The 22,242-nt window shown below is 42.3% G+C and overlaps 2 protein-coding genes and 1 long non-coding RNA gene across 4 annotated transcripts; 2 read left to right on the top strand and 1 right to left on the bottom strand.

Moving 5' to 3' along the window:
• Window positions 1-94: 94 nt before the first annotated feature.
• Window positions 95-915, top strand: LOC105027665. The gene is made up of 3 exons (XR_829313.2): window positions 95-174; window positions 628-729; window positions 846-915. It is a non-coding gene; the product is annotated as an uncharacterized LOC105027665 (long non-coding RNA).
• A 939-nt stretch (window positions 916-1,854) lies between these two features.
• Window positions 1,855-3,808, top strand: mtif3 (mitochondrial translational initiation factor 3). 2 transcript variants are annotated; one of them, XM_010899846.4, is made up of 4 exons: window positions 1,855-2,011; window positions 2,321-2,792; window positions 2,888-3,039; window positions 3,537-3,808. In XM_010899846.4, the coding sequence occupies exons 2-4, from the start codon at window positions 2,327-2,329 to the stop codon at window positions 3,777-3,779; spliced, it is 861 nt and encodes a 286-aa protein (XP_010898148.2). In that variant the 5' UTR covers window positions 1,855-2,011; window positions 2,321-2,326; the 3' UTR covers window positions 3,780-3,808. The 2 variants fall into 2 exon arrangements, with proteins under 2 accessions (XP_010898148.2, XP_019903346.2); XM_020047787.3 differs by having other exon boundaries at window positions 2,930-3,039.
• On the bottom strand, window positions 3,291-9,131 carry gtf3aa (general transcription factor IIIAa). The gene is made up of 9 exons (XM_010899848.4): window positions 8,927-9,131; window positions 7,416-7,516; window positions 7,224-7,326; window positions 7,010-7,101; window positions 6,787-6,860; window positions 6,305-6,388; window positions 5,960-6,189; window positions 4,462-4,512; window positions 3,291-4,309 (listed from the first exon to the last, which is right to left on the bottom strand). The coding sequence occupies exons 1-9, from the start codon at window positions 9,041-9,043 to the stop codon at window positions 4,100-4,102; spliced, it is 1,062 nt and encodes a 353-aa protein (XP_010898150.1). The 5' UTR covers window positions 9,044-9,131; the 3' UTR covers window positions 3,291-4,099.
• Window positions 9,132-22,242: the final 13,111 nt, after the last annotated feature.

Here is a 22,242-nt window from a genome sequence, read left to right on the forward strand (position 1 = left end):
AGTACCCACACGTCTTAATACATTTTGACCGATGCCCGGAATGCTGAATGGTGATCATTATGTCGTTTAGTGGCCTGGGTACTACAGCACTGCAAACAACCTATGCAACTGGCCCCCTATAATGTTTGAAGGCTACTTATGTTGTTTTTTGGATAAGTTCCACATTGTTACACGGTAAGCGGTTTATAAAATACGTAGTGTGGTTTGTGGCAAGGATACACATTTGGACATTGAAGCCTCAAATATCACAGATAATGCAAATGAAACAGATGAGCAAAATCCTCATTAAATCGTGTTTAGGTTTAGTTTTTTTCCTGATACAGCCGGATAGGCTACATGCCATCAAGATTAGAACTCAGACCCACCCCCCAAAACACACTCACACACACAGCATTGAGTGACACGGACATTTCACTCTATCATTTCGCTCGATGTCAGAGGTCTCTTTTTTTAACTTAACATCTTTTTGTGTTTTCTGTAACAAATGAAGCCCCAAAGCTTTCTCAAGCTCTGTCTCTATTCACACTCCACAAACGAGCACCCGCTTTCTTATCCTCAAACTAGGCTATAACAGAGCAACCGCCTCCACTGCAACCTCTGACCTATGCTTTTTTGCATTTCCTGTAGCTAAGGCAGCCTGAGTGAGGGGGAGCACCTGTGGATGGGCAGGTGACAGTGCGCCTTTGAGCGACGGGTCTCCAAGACACTGCTCCGTTCCCTGACATTGAGGTTAAAGCCATTGAAGAAAGCGAAGATTAGACGCTCTTTGTAGTAGGGAGCGTTAAACAAATTAATCTATTGCTGCTCATCTGACTGTAAAATCTCTCGATTTACTGTTTCTATAGACCAAGGCCGACACAGAGGATAACCCCACACCGCAGAGCCCACTGGACACCTCGTAAACGTTGTAGACATGAAGTATCAATGCTGGGTTGTTTTTTTAAGTATGTGTTGGTAATCACAATACAGACCATTATGTAGTGAGATTTGACAGGTAAAATATAACAGAGAATTTTCGCAAACATCTTACGAAAACCAAAATCTAATTTGAAAAACCTGCCTCTTTTCAAAGTGCTCTATGAGAGCCATAGAAAAGCACTTTTGTCTATCAGTCAGCTTTTTCCCTCACACACTCACTAAGCTCTAACAAAGTACACTAAACACATAAAGAGGCTCTTTAAATACAGCCCCCAGTGCCTTCGATCAAATAGCAAGTTCTTTGACAAACTAAACCAAAGAATAGGATACATGGAGAAAATTCAGGATTTAAAATAGAACACGGGGTATTGATAAATGTATAGAGATAGATGCAATAATAAATATATAGGCTAAAACGCAGCGCTTACTAAATTAAGTGCAAAACAAAGACAGGCAGAGTAGGTTATTGACAGGTCAAACTGTGTCAACCCGAGTTACGTTCAGATGAGCGCGCAGAAGCTGACCTGCGAGCGCACTACGCAGGCACCGGTCTGTTTAAAGACCCGGCTTTTATTTCAGCTCCTTTATGTCATTATATCAACGATTGTCTGCCAAATGAATGGAATTTATTTGAAATGTATGCAATTTCTATGAGATTTGTCCTTTCGTTTGAAAGACCAATTGCCTTCCAATGACTACGCCTATTCAAAATCGAACTTAGATGTGGATCACACGGTTCGCTTAGAATATAATTTGATAACAATTAGACTAGTCCAGCCCATGATCAGGGTATTATGAACAGCAGATGTAGCCAAGTCGAGTTTGTTGTTGCCTATGGGCTACGTACTATTACTTATAGCCTAACATTAATAGTTAGAGTGCCTCATTCGGACAAAGTCTGAAACTACAAATACAGAGAGATCATTAGTCTGCGACTGTGTGTCATCATGTTGCGCCAATAACTGTTAAGGAGACAGGACCCCGTTCACGTCGTATCAGATATACCTTTGTATAGCCCATTCTCTGGTAGTATGGATAGAAACTAACTCATTTTGGTGTTAAGCGAAGCGAAAAACGTATACATTGAATTCAGGTAAAATATACACCCGTTTACATTTCTTCGAGCGTCCTTAGGTAATTGTTCTTGTGCATCGACCGGAACGCTTCCAGTCGCGTGCCTGTGTTATATACATTCGTAGCCTTGTACAGGCTCCAACTTGTCATTGTCAAAAATTGTTAGTTTATTAAAGTAATAGTTAACCAGGCTTCAATGTTTGTCCGCCCTTTGTCTTGCGTTTCCTGCCTTGTGAGCGTTCTTGCTTGAGTTACTCGCTAAATGCGTTGTTGTTTCTGACAATAACGCCTAATTTCATGTTTGTACACCGCTTTCTCTTTCCTTCAGCTCAAAATGTCTACTGCTTGTCTGAGGTGGGTACTGAACCATGCACCTAGAGGGGTCTGTGCCAGAGCTCTTAGCTTCGGGGGGACAGCCTCTGGGTCTGTGCTTCTTTCACATAAAGGGAGACATGTGAGTGCACCGTTGTCTTGGGGATGGTCTCCACTGTCCACCACAGTGGTTGAAACTGGAGAGGGGCAGGTGCCTAAGAAGAATAAGAAGCATTTTCAAGATGCCCGTGGCACCATTGGCAGTATTGGCCGGAAGATCCACCAGCGCCACCTGCAGGTGATTAGTGAAACTGGTGAGAACATGGGCACCATGCATAGAGCCGATGTCCTTAGACTGATGGACGAAATGGATCTTAAATTAGTCCCTCTCAACGAAAACAAAGACCCTCCTGTCTACCAACTGATGACTGGCAAACAGATCCATGAGGAGCAGCTCCGACTGCGTGAGAAAAAGAAGGCCAAGACAGGTGTAACATTTTGCCATTACACGAACTACCTTGCAGCACACATACAGCGCTGCCTTATCTCACATCTGAAATCCAAACCATTGATCTCTTCTCAGGTCCTGTGCAAGTGAAGGAGCTCACTATGTCTTCTGACATAGGTAACCATGATCTTCTGACCAAACTGAAGCAGATCCAGACCTGGCTGGACAAGAAGCACCATGTCAGAGTCACTCTAAGGACAGGACGTGTGGAACATACACAGGCCCTGGTGAGAAATTCCCATCTTGAATTTCACGCATGTTCCTTTTGAGGTTCTATTTGCCATTTTGTACTTTCAAAGATGCTGTGGTAATTGACTTGCTTCATAATGACTAAATATGTGTACTTCACCTACTTAACTAGGGCAGGGAACTAAACGGATGTATTTACTAGTAATCGGTAAAACTCACATTTGAAACCAGCATCATCCTGAATATACCCCTTCATTGTTCTAGTCATAAGTAATGACATAGCCAGACGGATTAATTAGGTTTTTATTGCAAAAACATACATTCAATCCTGAGTATTTAAACAAGTACAAACATGAGCAAAACACTTGATAAACAAACAAATCAGGCTCAGATGTGCATATTTATACATGAATCTCTCCTTGTGGACAGAAATAAGGGCTCCTTTTTTACTGTAGAGCTCTACTGATTGTTAACGATGTTAAAGTGCTGAACATGATCATGTGTTAATGTGGTGTTTTTCTGTTACTGACAACAGGACACAAGCCTGGAGCAGATGGTTTTACAGGTCAAGATACCAGTGGGATTTGTTTCCAAACCCAAAGTCATTCAGGACGGTAGAGCTGCCATGTGCATCCTACGTCCGCCCTCGGAAAAGGAGATCAAAGAAATGAACAAAGGAGTGGCAGTGCCGGCCACAAATACCAGCTCGCATCCAGCAAACACTGATGACCCATCTAATGCCTCCAACATAGGTCGTACACCAGACTCACAGCACTGAACTCGGGAAATAAATACATGTAAATCAACTCCACATTTGTATGTGTGGGTTTGCAGCAGAACACAATCTATGCAGTGAAAATAAGCAAATACTTTTTTGGGAGTGGCTGTCTGGAGTTAATTTACTCCAATTAGTCATTCATGATAGGGCAAAATGAACATTTTAGTAAATTGGGGGATGCTTTTATCCAGAACAAATTGCAGAAGCAACTGGGGTTAAATGCCTTGCTCAAAGGCACACGTTTTTCACCCCTATAGGATACCAGCTAATTTTTGGGTAGTGGCCCAATGCACTAATCAATTGCATTCCTGCTACCCAGGTCAGACAGTTATTTGATTTCGTACCCAGTGTGGTAAATGACTGTCTTGCAGAAGGGCTACCAGTTCAATAGGCTCTGATCCAACATCGTTTGCTGGCTCTGACTGACCGCTTACAACCGATTCGGAAGATGTGTGAGGATTTGGACCACAACTCTTAGGCTTGTAACCACTCAGTCTGGAAGCGAGAGATCGCTTGGGTCTGGATTTCTTCTGCAGATTTGAAAATAGGATGGTCAGATAATACAGTGCCAAAATACTCACAGATGCACATAATATAAACTAAACATATAATGCTTGGAACGGCACTTTAAGGGGTAGATACCAGCTAATAGAACGGTTTATATGCCTATGAATATTCATACCTGTTTCTTCCGTTCTGGGTCGTGGGCAACACTGTGGCGTTGTAAGCTTTGCTGTGAAACACAGGGCATATTACTATAAGAAATATTCAGTTCAAGCCAAACATCTTGACACTTTTCCAAATTATTCCATAACATTTCTGAATTAAACTTTAAGAAATATTGCAGGAAATGTGCAGGTTTACACAGCTTATGGTCAGGAAAAGTGCCTACAAATGTTTATTACAGCCATCAATGACCAAACTGGACTTTTCACTGGCAATGTGGTCCACACTTTCGGCAGCAAACTGCTCTGTTTGAGATGTGTCCTCCCACCAACTGTGGTTTTCAGCTCTAGCCATATCTTATAGATGTTTAGATCTCTCTTCACTGGCCACTCAAATGTTGTGTTTCTTTCTCATCACTTTGTCCACATTTTGTTGTTTCTCATCACTTTGTCCACAGGACAAAAGTACACAATCATCACAGTATAACACAAAATCAATTAAACTTCAGGGATATCAATTTGTCCAGTAAGGAAGCATACGTGATTGTGAATCCACATCACCTATTTTGGTGCAAATTAAAGTGACCACAGGTACACTGGGGAGACAACAGCAAGACACCCCACAAAAAGGAAATGGTTTTGCAGGTGGTGGCCACAGACAGTTGCTCTCTCCTTATCCCTACGGACTGATTCTTCTCTAGTTTTGCTAGTGTCCTTGTCACTACTGGTAACATGAGGCGGTACCTGTTCCTTCATCTGTAAGAGAAGGAACAGGAGGAGCACTGCCACAGCCCTACAAAATGACCTCCAGCAGGCTACTGGTGTGTATGTTTCTGATCAAACTAACAGAAACAGACTCCATGAAGGTGGCATTAGGGCCCAACATCCTCTAGTGGGACATGTCACAGCCCAGCACCGTGCAGCTCGATTGGTATTCGCCAGAGAACACCAGAATTGGCAGGTCTGCCATTGGCACCCCGTTCTCTTCACAAATGAGAGCAGGTTCACACTTTCACGTCTGTCACGTTCTCAGAGTCTGGAGACCCCATGGTGAACGATATGCTGCCTGCAACATCATCCAGCAAGACAGATTGGCGGTGGGTCAGTGATGGTCTGGGGAGGCACATCCTTGGAGTGTCGCACAGACCTCCATGTGCTAGCCACAGTACCCTGACTGCTGTTAGGCACCAGAATGAAATCCTCAGACCCATCATCAGACCTTACGCTGGTGCAGTGGGCCCTGGGTTTCTTCTGGTGCAGGACAATGAAAGGCCTCACGTGGCCAGAGTGTGTAGGCAGTTCCTGGATGACGAAGGTATTGATGCCATTGAATAGAACTCATGTTCACCAGACCTGACTCCAATTGAGAACCTCTGGGACATTGTGTAGGCCAAGTAGCACCACAGACTGATGGCCTGATCCAGGTCTGGGAGGTACAGTAATTAAGTAAAGTAATACAGTAATTCCCATTCAAACCCACCTCCAGAGATACAGTAGCTGGTCGACTATACATACCTTCATGGCAAAGGTCTTTCCGCACCCTTCATGGGGGCAGATGTAAGGTCGCAGTTCCTCATGAAAGGAACTGATGTGACTCTGCAGGTTGAACGGCGTGGTGAAGGACCTCTGGCACCTTTCCCTCGGACAGACGAACACCTGGCGCTCCTCCGCATGGATCCGCTGGTGCTGCTTCAGGAACCAGCTGTCGCGAAACACCCTGCTGCACTCGTTACACTGTAACAGAACTGGTAGCACAGACACCTACTGTAGCAGTACCTGTCACTCACCTCTAGGCAAAGGCACCTGGTATAACAGCACAGGTTACCAGAATGTTACTCACATCCTATTCTAACAGCCTACCTATGTGCACGTCTCTTCTATGCTTAGTATATTCAGTCCAGGTCTTTCCAATGAAAGAGCAGCCATCTTCTTCACAGGGGTAACCTGTCGGAGAGAAGCACATTAAGTCTAGTCTGCTGCAGGGCTCAGGGTCAGATCCAGTCTAGTCTGCTGCAGGGCTCAGGGTCAGATCCAGTCTAGTCTGCTGCAGGGCTCAGGGTCAGATCCAGTCTAGTCTGCTGCAGGGCTCGGGGTCAGATCCAGTCTAGTCTGCTGCAGGGCTCGGGGTCAGATCCAGTCTAGTCTGCTGCAGGGCTCGGAGTCAGATCCAGTCTAGTCTGCTGCAGGGCTCAGGGTCAGATCCAGTCTAGTCTGCTGCAGGGCTCGGGGTCAGATCCAGTCTAGTCTGCTGCAGGGCTCAGGGTCAGATCCAGTCTAGTCTGCTGCAGGGCTCAGGGTCAGATCCAGTCTAGTCTGCTGCAGGATTAGGGGACACATCTCACCTCGGTGGACCTTCTCGTGAAGCCGCAGTTTATTGGGGAAAGTGAACCGTTTTCCACAGCCTTCAAAGGTACATCTGTAAAGTAAGTCAGCCATAGAGACGAAAGGATAGTGTTGAGTATCAAAAGGGTAAAGCGCTCAGTAAAGCGTCCACTAGGCCTTTTTATGAGGCTCAGATCTGTCCTTTAAAATACAAAAAAAAAGCAATGTCCGTCATTTACTCACTGAAAGGGGGGTAAATTGGTGTGTTGCTGACACTCATGTGACTTGAGCTGATTGTTCTTCTTGAACGCTTTTCCACAGCCCTCAAAGCTACACTGTAAACATGGAACAGTAAAATAATTTCAGAAAGCAAATATACCTGAGCTGTGATTAAGCAGCTAAACTGAATTCAATTCAAACAAAGACATACAAATAAATAGTGATGAGATGAACTCACCACATATTCAAGCGGTCTATCTTCATGGCTGTGTTTGCGATTAACATGTTTCTTCAAATTATAATTTGTGGTGAAGGCATCTGTGCATCCATCTACTGTACATCTGTCAAAAAACAGAAGCACAATTTTCACTCCTCATTGTAATCAATGTGTCAGATTTATGTACAGACGCTGGCTATAAAACGCAGTCACCTGTAGGGTCTCTCGCCACTGTGGCTCAGCTGATGCCGAGCTAGATGGTATTTGGTGCAGAACGACTTGTCACAACCACCTTGTCCGCACACAAATGGTTTCTGCAAACAGAATACAGTGGAAATGTAAGTACACAGGACAGAGGAAATAATGTCATATTTCATCTCTTCAATCATATTAGAATATCTAATTATTCTTAAAGAAGAGCAATAGCTAGCATTTCACTTTAAGACAAAACAAAGATATTTTCAAGACTTCAAGTGGTTAACACGGCTTACTCACAGATGCAGTCGACTGCATTGTTTATCTGACAGTAATGGACCACCGCATGAATGTTTGGTCTCACCCTTTCCCACCTGAAGCCACAACACCACATCTTCTAAATGCATTGTGCTATCTGCAGACAGGGTCACTGACCTCAACCTGCCCTCCCCTGAGGTCTTACATGACTCAGAGTGTGCAGGCACAAACTTTCCTGGCCACCCGGGTCAGCCACAGTTCCAAAAAGGTTCTACCAGCAGGTGGAGAGGACAGGTCTATCCTCCCAAAACAACTTTCCCTGTCCTGTGGCCCTCAGCAACCAGTCATCTGTCCCACAGAGATGACTAAGGCCATTCTCACCACATCAAACCACCACCAAAAATGTTAACTAAACATCTGCACAATAGCACACTCAAAACACTACTCCTCTCCCTGCATCTAGATATATAGGCCACTTCAAAAAACTGGAAATGTATGAATCAATTGTCAATCTACATGTTATATACTCACCACTCACATCCCATTATCTGATACCAACTAACTGTGTATAATTGTCAACTTTGTATAGACATTACTGTATTATATACCTATAGTGACCTCCAAAAGTATTGGACAGCGACATTCTTCTGCTCTTTCTTCCGGCACTTTGGAGTTGAAATTTGACAATACAAAGTTTGGATTGAAGCACAGATTTATTTCGAGGGTTTTTACATCCCCATCAGAAGCAAGAACCATTAAAAATGTACAGTGGGTTTGTACATAAACCACCTATTTGTGTGTGCCAAATGTGTTTGGACAGATTACTTTCAATAAAGTACTCTGGTCATGCTTAGTACTTGATTGCATGTCCTTTGCCAATAACTTCCGTAACGCTGGAATAGCCTCAATACATTTGAAAGCGGTTTCATCCGCAAGCCCTTCCATTAGCAGACGTAACAAACCAAGTAATGGGTTTCAGTTGGAGCCGAGTACACAGTACACATTGGTCTAAATACTGTTCACTCCGAGTAGTACAGTTCTAGAGCGACGAGAATTCGGAATATGGATGCCGTTACCACAAACCAATAACGAAAACAACATTCACTTGCAGGTGTCTATTTTTGTGTTACCCATTTTCTTAGCTAGCTGTTTTTAGCAACGCTACAATACTGGATTTGCCAAAAAATCATCTAGTTTAGTTAGTTGCTAGCTAGCAAACAGCGGAATGTAGTACTACTAGCCGCGCTAACTGTTTAGCTCGCTGTACTTACCAGCCCAGTGTGCTTGCAAATATGAGCATCTAGTTTCCATGCTTTATTGTACGATGCATGACAGTTAGGAAATGAACATATAAAAGTTTTGCGCGGAACATGGGTACATAACTCCATATTAATATGAAAACGCTAGCATTACGTTTGTGTTGTTATTGGTCTTATAATACAGCACACACGTGTGGAAAGTAAAGCTGCCAGGAAAAGGACGCTACCATATTGATCGCTCAAAAGGGGGTCGTAAAAAATTGTAAGAAAAAAAATTATAAGTCACCGATCAGGTCAGTAAATGTAGGATTTTATTAGGATTTATTTACTAAACAATTATTGTCAATATATGTATATAATGAATAAATATAGTTGTATATATAAGTACAAAATATAACATGTCAGGCAGTCAATTTACCCATGATACATTGCGGTTTGATACATAGCTAAACGCTTCTGTCCACTGTCACTCAGGGGTACCCTCACCCATTTCTTCGGCAAGCGCACTTGGGTTGTCAATGTAAAACATAATTCAAGGGCTGAGGTGGCTGTTTGCAATTGGAGTCCAGCGATTGTCTTGAATACGAACACTGAAGCTGGACTAAAGTCACGAAGTGTACAGCCCATAAGCACTCGCCCTCACCATTTTCCCTTGGGGAATCCCCATTGTAACCGGATGCAGCAAAGCTGCCTCGTCTTCACTTGATTAAGGTTGGTGTGATGGGTGACCCAATTTGCTCGCGTACAGGGTGGATATCACCCAGTTCAATGCGAACTTCAGTGATGTTCTAACGCTCGTGGTTGCAAATTGGCACATTTAACAGGACTACATGTGTCAATTGTGTCAAACCCTATTTTTCAGTCTCCTCGTGATGTGAGTAGCAAGTTAGCAATCTCCATAGTGGCGTAGAATTGGGTGGGGAAAGGAGGATCATGACCACCCAATATTAGACAGGCCAATATGACCCCCCCATTATTAGTCAATATGATCCCCCTGAAAACAACCCCCACCCCAAACCTCCAATAAGCAACACAAACATATGCCCTTGAAACTCCATAAAGAGTTAGCTACCTCCAATCACAGGTTACCTGTAGATACAAGAACCAGAGTTCCCTACTCTAATTAGGATATTAAATGACCAGTGTCTGAATCTACCTTAATCAGTGCTGTTCACTGAAAACAAATAGTGTTTTGGGGTATTTCCTATTGTTTACCATTGCAGTTAAAATACAAACCAGAGAGTAGTTTTGTTACACAATATCAAAAGGGACATGTGCGTGCAAGCAGGTGCCAGGCTATGATCAAACCTACTCAAGACTGCCATCAAGTGGCAAAATTGGGCAAGTAATCAGAATCTCCATTATTTGTTAAGTAAATAATGGAGATTACTTACCCAGCATTACTTGATGTAAGAGTGCTGCTACTAGACAACTGTGAGCTTTTACCTTCGGTCTCACTCTTAGCAGCACAAGTATAGTCAAAGACGAGACAGGAAACCAATTGTGGTATACAAAAAGAAACTGAAAAGATTTGCTTTATTCACTAAAAGAGTAACCTGGTTCACCAATGGAAATAAACATCTAGCTCACCTCTGAGCAAAGCAAACAATCCTTATAAGCAAAATCAAACAAAACACAATACTTTCTTGCACAGCACCTGGTCAGCCCCAGCATAGATTAGTCATCCTTTTTTTTGTGATGTATTGCCTGCTTCCCTTTAACTCTTTAGTTCATTAGCGACACCTGTTCCCCATCTCGCCCAGGGCGGAATATTGTCGCTAGGCAGCACCTTGTTCCTTGTGCCCCTCTGGTAGTAGATGGCTCACACAACATATAGGGACAAAATACCTGTATTAGTCTATCTAGATGTAGGGAGATTAAGCAGAGTTCTAGGTGTTGTGTAGTTGTTTAATTTGCAGTTACCTGTTTGAAAGTGGCTTGATGTGGCGAGCATAGTCTTATTCGCCTCTGTGTGACAAATGGCTGGTTGCTTAGGGCCACAGCATGAGGAAAGAAACGGCAGATGGCAGCCAATTAAAATTTACTGCAGACTGTACTATGCATTGCAGTTTACCTCCGTAGCGGGCAGAGGCAGACCCAAACCAGTCAGGGATGGAGGAGGTGAGAGTGTACTCTGTGACTGATGTGTGGAGCCGGATCAGGTTAGACAGGGATGGAGGAGGTGAGAGTGTACTCTGTGACTGATGTGTGGAGCCGGATCAGGTTAGACAGGGATGGAGGAGGTGAGAGTGTACTCTGTGACTGATGTGTGGAGCCGGGTCAGGTTAGACAGGGATGGAGGAGGTGGGAGTGTACTCTGTGACTGATGTGTGGAGCCGGGTCAGGTTAGACAGGGATGGAGGAGGTGAGAGTGTACTCTGTGACTGATGTGTGGAGCCGGGTCAGGTTAGACAGGGATGGAGGAGGTGAGAGTGTACTCTGTGACTGATGTGTGGAGCCAGGTCAGGTTAGACAGGGATGGAGGAGGTGAGAGTGTACTCTGTGACTGATGTGTGGAGCCAGGTCAGGTTAGACAGGGATGGAGGAGGTGAGAGTGTACTCTGTGACTGATGTGTGGAGCCGGGTCAGGTTAGACAGGGATGGAGGAGGTGAGAGTGTACTCTGTGACTGATGTGTGGAGCCGGATCAGGATACACTTGGTGATTTTCTATTTTTCTATCTGCCATAAGTGAACAATGTGCTGGTGTGCCTTCTTTTTGATCTCTGTGTTTTACTCCCATTTGAGATGTTGGGAGATGATAAATTTTATGAACATAATGAACAATTATGAAGGACCCATTCATGCATTCTGAAGGTTAAACCTAGATATAAGTGGTCTTGAATCTGGCCCAAAACTCTTTCAGCAAAATACTTTCTACTCTATCTTTTTCCACTATTTGTATGTAATAAAGCATGAAATAAATGTGAAAATACATTAAAAAAAATATATTTGAAAGATTTACCAGATATACAAAGATGCGTCACATCCGTGCCAATACCTGTTTCCTAATAGGTACACTCGCTCAGTAGTCAGTACCAGTATATTTCAATATAATCTCATATACACTCACGTAAAGGATTATTAGGAACACCATACTAATACTGTGTTTGACCCCCTTTCGCCTTCAGAACTGCCTTAATTCTACATGGCATTGATTCAACAAGGTGCTGAAAGCGTTCTTTAGAAATGTTGGCCCATATTGATAGGATAGTGTCTTGCAGTTGATGGAGATTTGTGGGATGCACATCCAGGGCACGAAGCTCCCGTTCCACCACATCCCAAAGATGCTCTATTGGGTTGAGATCTGGTGACTGTGGGGGCCATTTCAGTACAGTGAACTAATTGTCATGTTCAAGAAACCAATTTGAAATGATTCGAGCTTTGTGACATGGTGCATTATCCTGCTGGAAGTAGCCATCAGAGAATGGGTACATGGTGGTCATAAAGGGATGGACATGGTCAGAAACAATGCTCAGGTAGGCCGTGGCATTTAAACGATGCCCAATTGGCACTAAGGGGCCTAAAGTGTGCCAAGAAAACATCCCCCACACCATTACACCACCACCACCAGCCTGCACAGTGGTAACAAGGCATGATGGATCCATGTTCTCATTCTGTTTATGCCAAATTCTGACTCTACCATCTGAATGTCTCAACATAAATCGAGACTCATCAGACCAGGCAACATTCTTCCAGTCTTCAACTGTCCAATTTTGGTGAGCTCGTGCAAATTGGAGCCTCTTTTTCCTATTTGTAGTGAAAATGAGTGGTACCCGGTGGGGTCTTCTGCTGTTGTAGCCCATCCGCCTCAATGTTGTGCGTGTTGTGGCTTCACAAATGCTTTGCTGCATACCTCGGTTGTAACAAGTGGTTATTTCAGTCAAAGTTGCTCTTCTATCAGCTTGAATCAGTCAGCCCATTCTCTTCTGACCTCTAGCATCAACAAGGCATTTTCGCCCACAGGACTGCCGCATACTGGATGTTTTTCCCTTTTCACACCATTCTTTGTAAACCCTAGAAATGGTTGTGGGTGAAAATCCCAGTAACTGAGCAGATTGTGAAATAGTCAGACCGGCCCGTCTGGCACCAACATCCATGCCACGCTCAAAATTGCTTAAATCACCTTTCTTTCCCATTCTGATATTCTGTTTGGAGTTCAGGAGATTGTCTTGACCAGGACCACACCCCTAAATGCATTGAAGCATCTGCCATGTGATTGTTTGATTAGATAATTGCATTAATGAGAAATTGAACAGGCGTTCCTAATAATCCTTTAGGTGAGTGTACATGGTACAAGTGGTTATAATGTGACCAACATAGTCATTAGGAGGAATCAGCCAATAAAGTTGCAAGAACCATGGATATATGGGAAGATAACTACATGAATTGTTTGAGGCTTTCAAATGTGATGTCAAATTAGTTAATTATTCTCCCACTCTCATTACATTAAACATCAGCAACTGAGCCAGCTGACTTGATACTGAACTGAACTGGTAGTTCAACAATTGTTACTATATTGTTAAAACTTTATCATATCATATGGAACAAAACTGAAAGTGTCTGTCTCAAAATTGGTCCTTCAAGTAACTAAATTCCTTCAAGATGCATTCAAGGACTTTTGCGAATAACACACTTTTTTTTTAAAACCTTTCATTTTGGGCTGGATGTATAATATGTGGTTTACAGTGCCTATTGGGATACACAACTATTGGGCCAGTAAATTCAAAATGGTTATTTTTGCTGTACTGAGTGTATATGAAAATAAGACTAAAATATGAATATCAGGCGTAAGTAGACTGTCACCTTTAATTTCTGTTCATATCAACACATATCGTTAACCAACAAAGAATAACAGCAAGGTCAGATTCCATTCTCCATTTTATGTGAACAAAGTATTGGGACATTTAGCTCACAGGTGATTTTAATTGATGACGTGTTTCCTGTTGTATTTCTTTCATTACTCTGTGCATTAAAGATCTGTGAATGAATAGTTTCAATCCTTTGCTTTTGACTTTGGAATCTGTGTTTTGTGTCAGCAGGCATAATACAACATGAAGACTAGGGAGCTATCTATGAAATAAAAGCAAGCAATTTGGATGCTAAAAGAAAAAGGAACTTGATTAGAATCATAGTACAAAGTAGGTCATTGCCAAATCAACAGTTTGGAGTGTCCTGAAAAACAAATAAATCGAAACAACCAGGTCAGCCAAAGAAAACAACTGCAGTTGATTACAGAAAAATGACCAGAGTTGTTAAAAATAACCTTAACATTTATGTTTGTGTAATCACCAACAACCACCAGGATGATGGAGTGAAAGTATTACAATTTATATTTGACAGAGGATTACTACAGCAGAATTACCAAGGCTACACTGCCACCCGCAAACCTCTGATCAGCATCAAAAACACGAAGGCCTGATTAGAATTTGCTAAAAAGTAGAGAGATTATCCAGTTTTATGAACAGATGACATGAAGGTTAACCTTAATCAAAGTGATGTGAAGGCTAAAGTGTGGAGAAAAAAGGAACTGCAGAATAATCACTACATGGTGGAGGTAGTGTCATGACATGGGCATGCATGGCTGCCTCTGAATGTTGGCAGCAGAAGGATCAGCAGAAGGACAGAAGGATCTAGGCTGCCAATGTACAAGAAAATGCGACCAGACACATTGGGTGAAGCTTCACAATGCAACAGGACAATGACCCAAAACTCACTACCGACACAACCAAGGAGTTCATCAGAGGAAAAACGTTTTAGACTGTCCAAATCGCTTCTGCTTTAAATCTAACTAAATATGCATTTCACTTGCTGAAACTCCCCAATACATGCAGCAGCTCAAAATGGCTTCATTAAAGGCTTGGCAAAGCATCTCAGAGGATGATACCAAGAGTTTGGTGATGCGATGGATTGTACACTCACTGCTATTATTGCAGTGATTTGCAAATAAATACAAGCTTTAATACCTTTATACATTTGCTTTAAGTTGAATTGTCCCAATACTTTTTTCACATGAAATGGAGGGATGGATCTCTGAACGGGCTAATATTCTTGATTAGTAAAACGTATACAGTAAAAGTCAAAGGTTTGGACACACCCATTAAGTATGTCCAAACTTTTGACTCGTACTGTATGTGTTGAAACAACTGGAAATAAAAGGTTATCTTTTAGTTATGGAGGGCACTCTAAAGTATATACACATCATTTATAAGTAGCACCACTTTCCTACCACTGTCAGCCATGAAATTCCAAGATTGAAAGGAGGTGCTTTTGATGACATGGGGCACATTGCCAAATATATGACATAGCATGCAATTTTCAGGGACTCAACAATACCACATTTACAATATATGTACCAGTGGGCAAAAATCACAATGCATGTTTGTCTGACATACTGTAAATGACTGCTTGGGAGGTTATTGACTGTAGCCAGAAATATTTAATTAGACATGTTATCAATGCATTCTAAGCGTGTAGGCTGCCCCCATGTTGAAATTACATATAGGACCAGTCACTGGAATGGTAGCTAGAATTATACCTCATCTAAACACTGAAACACTGCTTAATATTGGAGGAAAATAGACCCATCCAATCTGTCCCTGTTCATCCCATGACATATGCCTTTGAACCCATTTGTTGTGGCGGTCCAGTAGTTCAATTGTAGCCAGAAGGTGTTGTTGTGCCGGTACAGAGATAACACCACAGGCTAAACAACATGTTGTGGTGCACTGTTCTTGTGGCAATGGCACCGCGATGCAATCCACACTGATCACAGGCAGTGTGTATAACTGATCACAGGTAGTGTGTATTACTGATCACAGGCTGTGTGTATTACTGATCACAGGTAGTGTGTATTACTGATCACAGGCAGTGTGTATAACTGATCACAGGTAGTGTGTATTACTGATCACAGGCTGTGTGTATTATTGATCACAGGCTGTGTGTATAACTGATCACAGGTAGTGTGTATTACTGATCACAAGCAGTGTGTATAACTGATCACAGGTAGTGTGTATAACTGATCACAGGTAGTGTGTATTACTGATCACAGGCAGTGTGTATAACTGATCACAGGTAGTGTGTATTACTGATCACAGGCAGTGTGTATAACTGATCACAGGTAGTGTGTATTACTGATCACAGGCTGTGTGTATAACTGATCACAGGTAGTGTGTATTACTGATCACAGGCAGTGTGTATAACTGATCACAGGTAGTGTGTATTACTGATCACAGGCAGTGTGTATTACTGATCACAGGCTGTGTGTATTACTGATCAACAGGTAGTGTTTATTACTGATCACAGGTAGTGTGTATTACTGATCACAGGCCGTGTGTATTACCGATCACAGGCCGTGTGTATTACCGATCACAGGCTGTGTGTATTACCGATCACAGGCCGTGTGTATTACCGATCACAGGCCGTGTGTATTACTGATCACAGGCTGTGTGTATTACTGTTCACAGGCTGTGTGTATTACTGATCACAAGCTGTGTGTATTACTGATCACAGGCTGTGTGTATTACCGATCCTAGGCCGTGTGTATTACTGATCACAGGCAGTGTGTATAACTGATCACAGGTAGTGTGTATTACTGATCACAGGCTGTGTGTATTATTGATCACAGGCTGTGTGTATAACTGATCACAGGTAGTGTGTATTACTGATCACAAGCAGTGTGTATAACTGATCACAGGTAGTGTGTATAACTGATCACAGGTAGTGTGTATTACTGATCACAGGCAGTGTGTATAACTGATCACAGGTAGTGTGTATTACTGATCACAGGCAGTGTGTATAACTGATCACAGGTAGTGTGTATTACTGATCACAGGCTGTGTGTATAACTGATCACAGGTAGTGTGTATTACTGATCACAGGCAGTGTGTATAACTGATCACAGGTAGTGTGTATTACTGATCACAGGCAGTGTGTATTACTGATCACAGGCTGTGTGTATTACTGATCAACAGGTAGTGTTTATTACTGATCACAGGTAGTGTGTATTACTGATCACAGGCCGTGTGTATTACCGATCACAGGCCGTGTGTATTACCGATCACAGGCTGTGTGTATTACCGATCACAGGCCGTGTGTATTACCGATCACAGGCAGTGTGTATTACTGATCACAGGCTGTGTGTATTACTGTTCACAGGCTGTGTGTATTACTGATCACAAGCTGTGTGTATTACTGATCACAGGCTGTGTGTATTACCGATCCTAGGCCGTGTGTATTACCAATCACAGGCTGTGTGTATTACTGATCACAGGCTGTGTGTATTACTGATCACAGGCTGTGTGTATTACTGTTCACAGGCTGTGTGTATTACTGATCACAAGCTGTGTGTATTACTGATCACAGGCTGTGTGTATTACTGATCACAATGGAAGGGAATCATTCCTTGTTCTTTCCAGCAACAAAAACAACAAAAGGAGAGGTACACACCACGAACTGCAGCATGTCTAACACAAACAATGACCAACAAACTAAAGAAAAACAGAAGCAACTTAAATAGGGTCCCCAGTCAGAGACAACAAGGTGCAGCTGCCTCTGATTCGGGGGAATAGAAAATAGTAGCACTGTCAGGCCCTGGCTGTGGCCCCCGGGCGCATAGAGATGCCTAGAGGCACCTCAGCCAGGACCTGACAACATAGGCATATATTGTCCCAAAAATAATAACATTTCTATTTCAACATTTGATATGTTGTATTTTCAATTAAATATAGGGATACATTATTTGCACATCATTGCATTCTGTTTTTATTTGCATTTTATGCAGCATCCCAATTTTATTGGAAATGGGGTTGTACTTTTTGGTGTTACTTTTTGAAATCTTTTCACTGCCTATACGTGTATATTTATATTTGGTTTCCAGTATTTTTTTAAATCTGAAATTACATGTTTCCTTGAGGATTCTAAATATGATCTATGCTATTCAGGTGACACATTATTATATACAAATATAGGAGTATTAGTAGTAGTAGTGTTTTATGAAAATATTTTTTACAACTTGGTAGCAATGTTAGTTATTTGGATTAAACCTTTGCCTGAACCCTTAAAAATATCCAATAATAGTGTACTAAAAGTAGAGAAGTTTAAAACCATTTTCATACTAGTACTTATTTTCTACACTATCACATTTGTTTATTCTTTTATTAAGTGTATGGGGATACTGGATTGATCTTCATCTTACTACTCATTTCTGTAACAATGTATAACACCCACCCATGTAACCAGAAGATGGTCCCTGTTGGTTTACACAAGGATCTGCACATTAGATTAGCATTTTGATAAAGAATGGACAAAAAAGTAATAAAAAAAGAATATAGGTATGCGTAGCAGCCTGTCACTCCACCATATGCAAATGTGCTTTATGTTATCAACAAGCAAAAAGTCATACCATGGTTTTTGCTGTAACAAATTCCATTGCGATATAAGGTCATTACCTCATTCAAATGAGTAACAGACTGCTTTTCCATTATTCCTGGATTCCATGGAACACAGAAATACAGTGTATAATGTGTTAATATAGCTACATGCCTTCCCCCACCCCCACCACACGTAAGCACACGATGAGATTCCTCGAAGCACACGGTCACAGGCTTTTAGACACTCATTAGCCCATACAAATACAATAAGTGTCAGCTTCCATTACACGCTGTTGTGTTGGAATTCGGTGTTTGGACACCCCCAACTCCATACATGGGCTGCAGACCCCTTCCCACACTGCACTACATCTCAGAGACACAATATATGGATTGTTTTCTCTCACTTTGCCTCTCATACTCGTGCACACACACATGAACACTCAGATGCGCACACACACACACACACATACATCTTCACTTGCTCTCTTTTTCTCCTCAAATCTATAAGAAATGGCATTAGAAACATCTCGCCCCCTCCCTCCCCCACCCGACGTTCCATCATGATGTGGAAATGCTGATGATCTTCATAACTTTTTGGACAGGCAGCTGTTTAAGGAACCTCCCCACCCTGCTGTTTAAGGAACCTCCCCACCCTGCTGTCCCCACTGCGTTGTCTGGAATATAGACAGCACATGCTGAGACATAACACAATCTTAATTAAGGCTGTTAATCCTCCGTACCATCGCCTGACCGATGCTGTGCCCTCACGTGAAATACTGCCAAACATGGCATGCGGGAGTGTGTGCTGGACCAGGCTGCTCCCTCCTGCGTCGGCATGGAGAACAGAACAGGTTGGGTTAGGGCGGAGGGGGTTTTATTCTCCAGACTAGTCTTCAGAAACACCAAGGAAATCTGGACACAGTGAATAACGTATCGACTGTATACTGCCACAAGCCAGATCCAGTAGCAATGCATTTCTATTGTAATATTGTAAAATTGTGAATTAGAAAAAAACTGCAGATTTATTGTCTTATTAAATTTTTATAACGCAGGATTAAAAATAAAATGTGCCCTGTTCTGCAACACCCAGGACAAAGACCTGCTTTTCACCACACTCTTTAAAAGATTTGACGTGTAAACCTAACAAGGCAAAGCTGTTCATTAAAAAGGACATCCTTAGACAATTTTCTATTCGTCAAAGTTAGTCACTGTCCATGAAACATTGTCTGGGCAAGTACACACAAGCATATACATTAGGTTTAAAAGGCATTCACATTGCAATAGTTTGTGATAAAAAATGTTAGGATGACATTGCATAGTTTATATAGATTGGGCAGACATCTGAGAGGTATTTTTATTTGAGTTATTAACATTTAAACATCAGCTTTTGATTTCACATGGGATATTGTTACAAACTATGACCAAACAAAATGGGCCTCGGACACTTCCTTGTTGCACTCCAAGAACAGTTGCTACCGGTTCAATTTATTGACCAATGACTCAACAGATATTTGGCTACCGAAACCGACAGCTATTTTACGCAAATGGAAAGGTGTTTGCTGCATTGAGTATTTCCTTTTGTCCTTAAGGAGCCATTTATTCATCGGAGAAGCTTTTCATTCAGTGGATGGGTAAAGGCCATGTGGTTAGGGAGACCTTGTGCCCCACCTCTCTTCAGGAACAGATGCCCAGATGGAAGACTTGTGACAGACAAGTCGAAATGGAGCGTGACATGTGTTAAACAGGCGCAGCCACATAATGCTTAGGTTTGACAAGATGATGGGCAGAAGCAATCGTTATTACCTCTACTTAAGCCTGTGATGAATATTCAGTACTGCCCTTTTTGAAAGACATCTATAAATGTCAGGATGCAAATGGTTTGAACAGATTGTCAGTGGTCACTGAGAAGTTTGAATAAATCCAATGGTGTAATAATCTGCATTTCTATTGTCAGGGGTTTAAGATTTGATAATCATTATAGCAAGATTGCTGGATATCTGAGAGGAGAGCAATATTTCATTTGGGACCATTTTCCTAGTATCCCAAGCATGTAAAAAAGCTTGCTCATTTTTAATGGGTACTCACAAAATGTATGTAATCAGAAGATAAGATTGAGCTGTGTAAGAATGACACGATACATTTAACCCTGCCTACATATGGCCCAACACCAGATAAAATGGAAACCAAATTTTACTGAATCATTCATGAATCTCACACACCTTCTGAACATTCTCTTCCGGTCAGTCTCACGCACCTCAGCCCGCCGTGTCTTACAAAGTTGCCAAGAAATGGCGAGTAATGCCTGGGGAGGGACATGCCAAGGAGGTGCCCCCCCCCCCCTTACCCACCCTCCAGAACCATGTGGACCACAGGGGCTGGGTTAATCACATTAGAGGCCCGGGAGAGAGACGGGAAGTAGACAGTACCGTGACAGCCGGGTAGCACTGGCACGACTAATCCACTTAGGAAGGGGGGGGAGGGACGCCATCGCTCCTACGAGGCTGGGAAAAAAAAACCTTTCCCAGGAATGAGTTCACCTGTATGGTAACACAGAAAAGTTGGCCTTTTGATGCCTATTAGAATGAGACAATCCCACTTGGCACATACTAATGGTCTTTTTTTAATCCTGGGCACCACTTATTGTCGGTGAATGAAGACAGTCAGGGACAGACAGTGGCATTGCATGAGATCCTCTTTCATGCCACGAAAAGCAGCCCTTTTAAACCCGACGGAACCAGTCTCTCCAACAGCAAGGAGATGGGGAGGGGTGCTGTTAGGATAGGGCTTACCTCATCTGCTATTGTAAGCGCACCCGAGTTCAACCTTAATGCAAACCTTTGCAAGAGGGATAAGAATGGGATGCTCTCTATAAAAATATATCCTGCTGGGTAATCCGGCAGATGGCCACAGCCGCGGACACTACTGGAGCGGCTGCCCGCTGCAGGGGGAACGGGGAACGTCCGATCACCAGTCACTCACCGGACTGGAAGATTTAGAATCAAGAACCCTCGTCCCCCTCAGCAACCCTGGGAAACTGAGCCGTCAGTTTGCATCCATCAACCTTCCCCTTAATCTCACACTCCACTTCTGTCTCTCTCTCTATTCTCTCATTTTTTTTTATCTTTTTCTTTGTTTGGGGGGATTAAGCTGAGTGGTAAAACAGTGATTTAATGATCTTTCCATGGCTGTGTGCACCACTTAAACTATGAGACAAACAAGCTGAGGCATTCTGGGAGTCACCCCCTCTGAAGACAGTGTGCTCGGGAAACTGTGTGAGGCTTTTGATACAGCTGAAGCTAGAGGGGATTTTACTCCCTCTATGGTCTGGTGGGCTCTGAACTGGTCTGGGAAAGTATGGAAAATATGGATGTGGTAAATAATGAATTATGCGCCACGTTTGCAAAGCTCTTACTTTGTTGTGTAAAAGTACAAAGATCTAATGTTTTTAACAAGTATGACAGTTAGAGGATAATATTAAACACTTGTTATCCAAAGCACTTGTTTGGAGCCATTAAACAATTCTCACCATTATAATTTTTTTAAACTAAGAATTGGCAAATATGAAATTGTTTCAGATTTTTCTAATAAAACATTTATCCATTTAGAGTTTTCTGTTTTGTGGGTTGCATAGCAAAGCTATCAACATGAAAACACATCTAAGATCTACAGCACATTGGCATATTTTAACTACTGGTTTTCCCTGCAAACAAAAATGTATTTGGAAGTAATCCAAAGACGCACTGTGGGATTTTGGGCATACTAAATTCATACAAACTGAATTAATAAAATTTAAGAATTGCAAATATTAAAATAAAAATGAAATATATGTTTAAGGAATGACACTGTACACAATTGGATGAGGTAGTGTCCAAAACAGTTTAGGCTCATCAGCACCACTTTTACAACTACTGGTGAAAATTTGAAAGAAATCACAATGCTTCTGAACAACCATTAGACAC

Source organism: Esox lucius, chromosome 7 (genome assembly GCF_011004845.1).
Source record: "Esox lucius isolate fEsoLuc1 chromosome 7, fEsoLuc1.pri, whole genome shotgun sequence".
Classification (NCBI taxonomy): domain Eukaryota; kingdom Metazoa; phylum Chordata; class Actinopteri; order Esociformes; family Esocidae; genus Esox; species Esox lucius.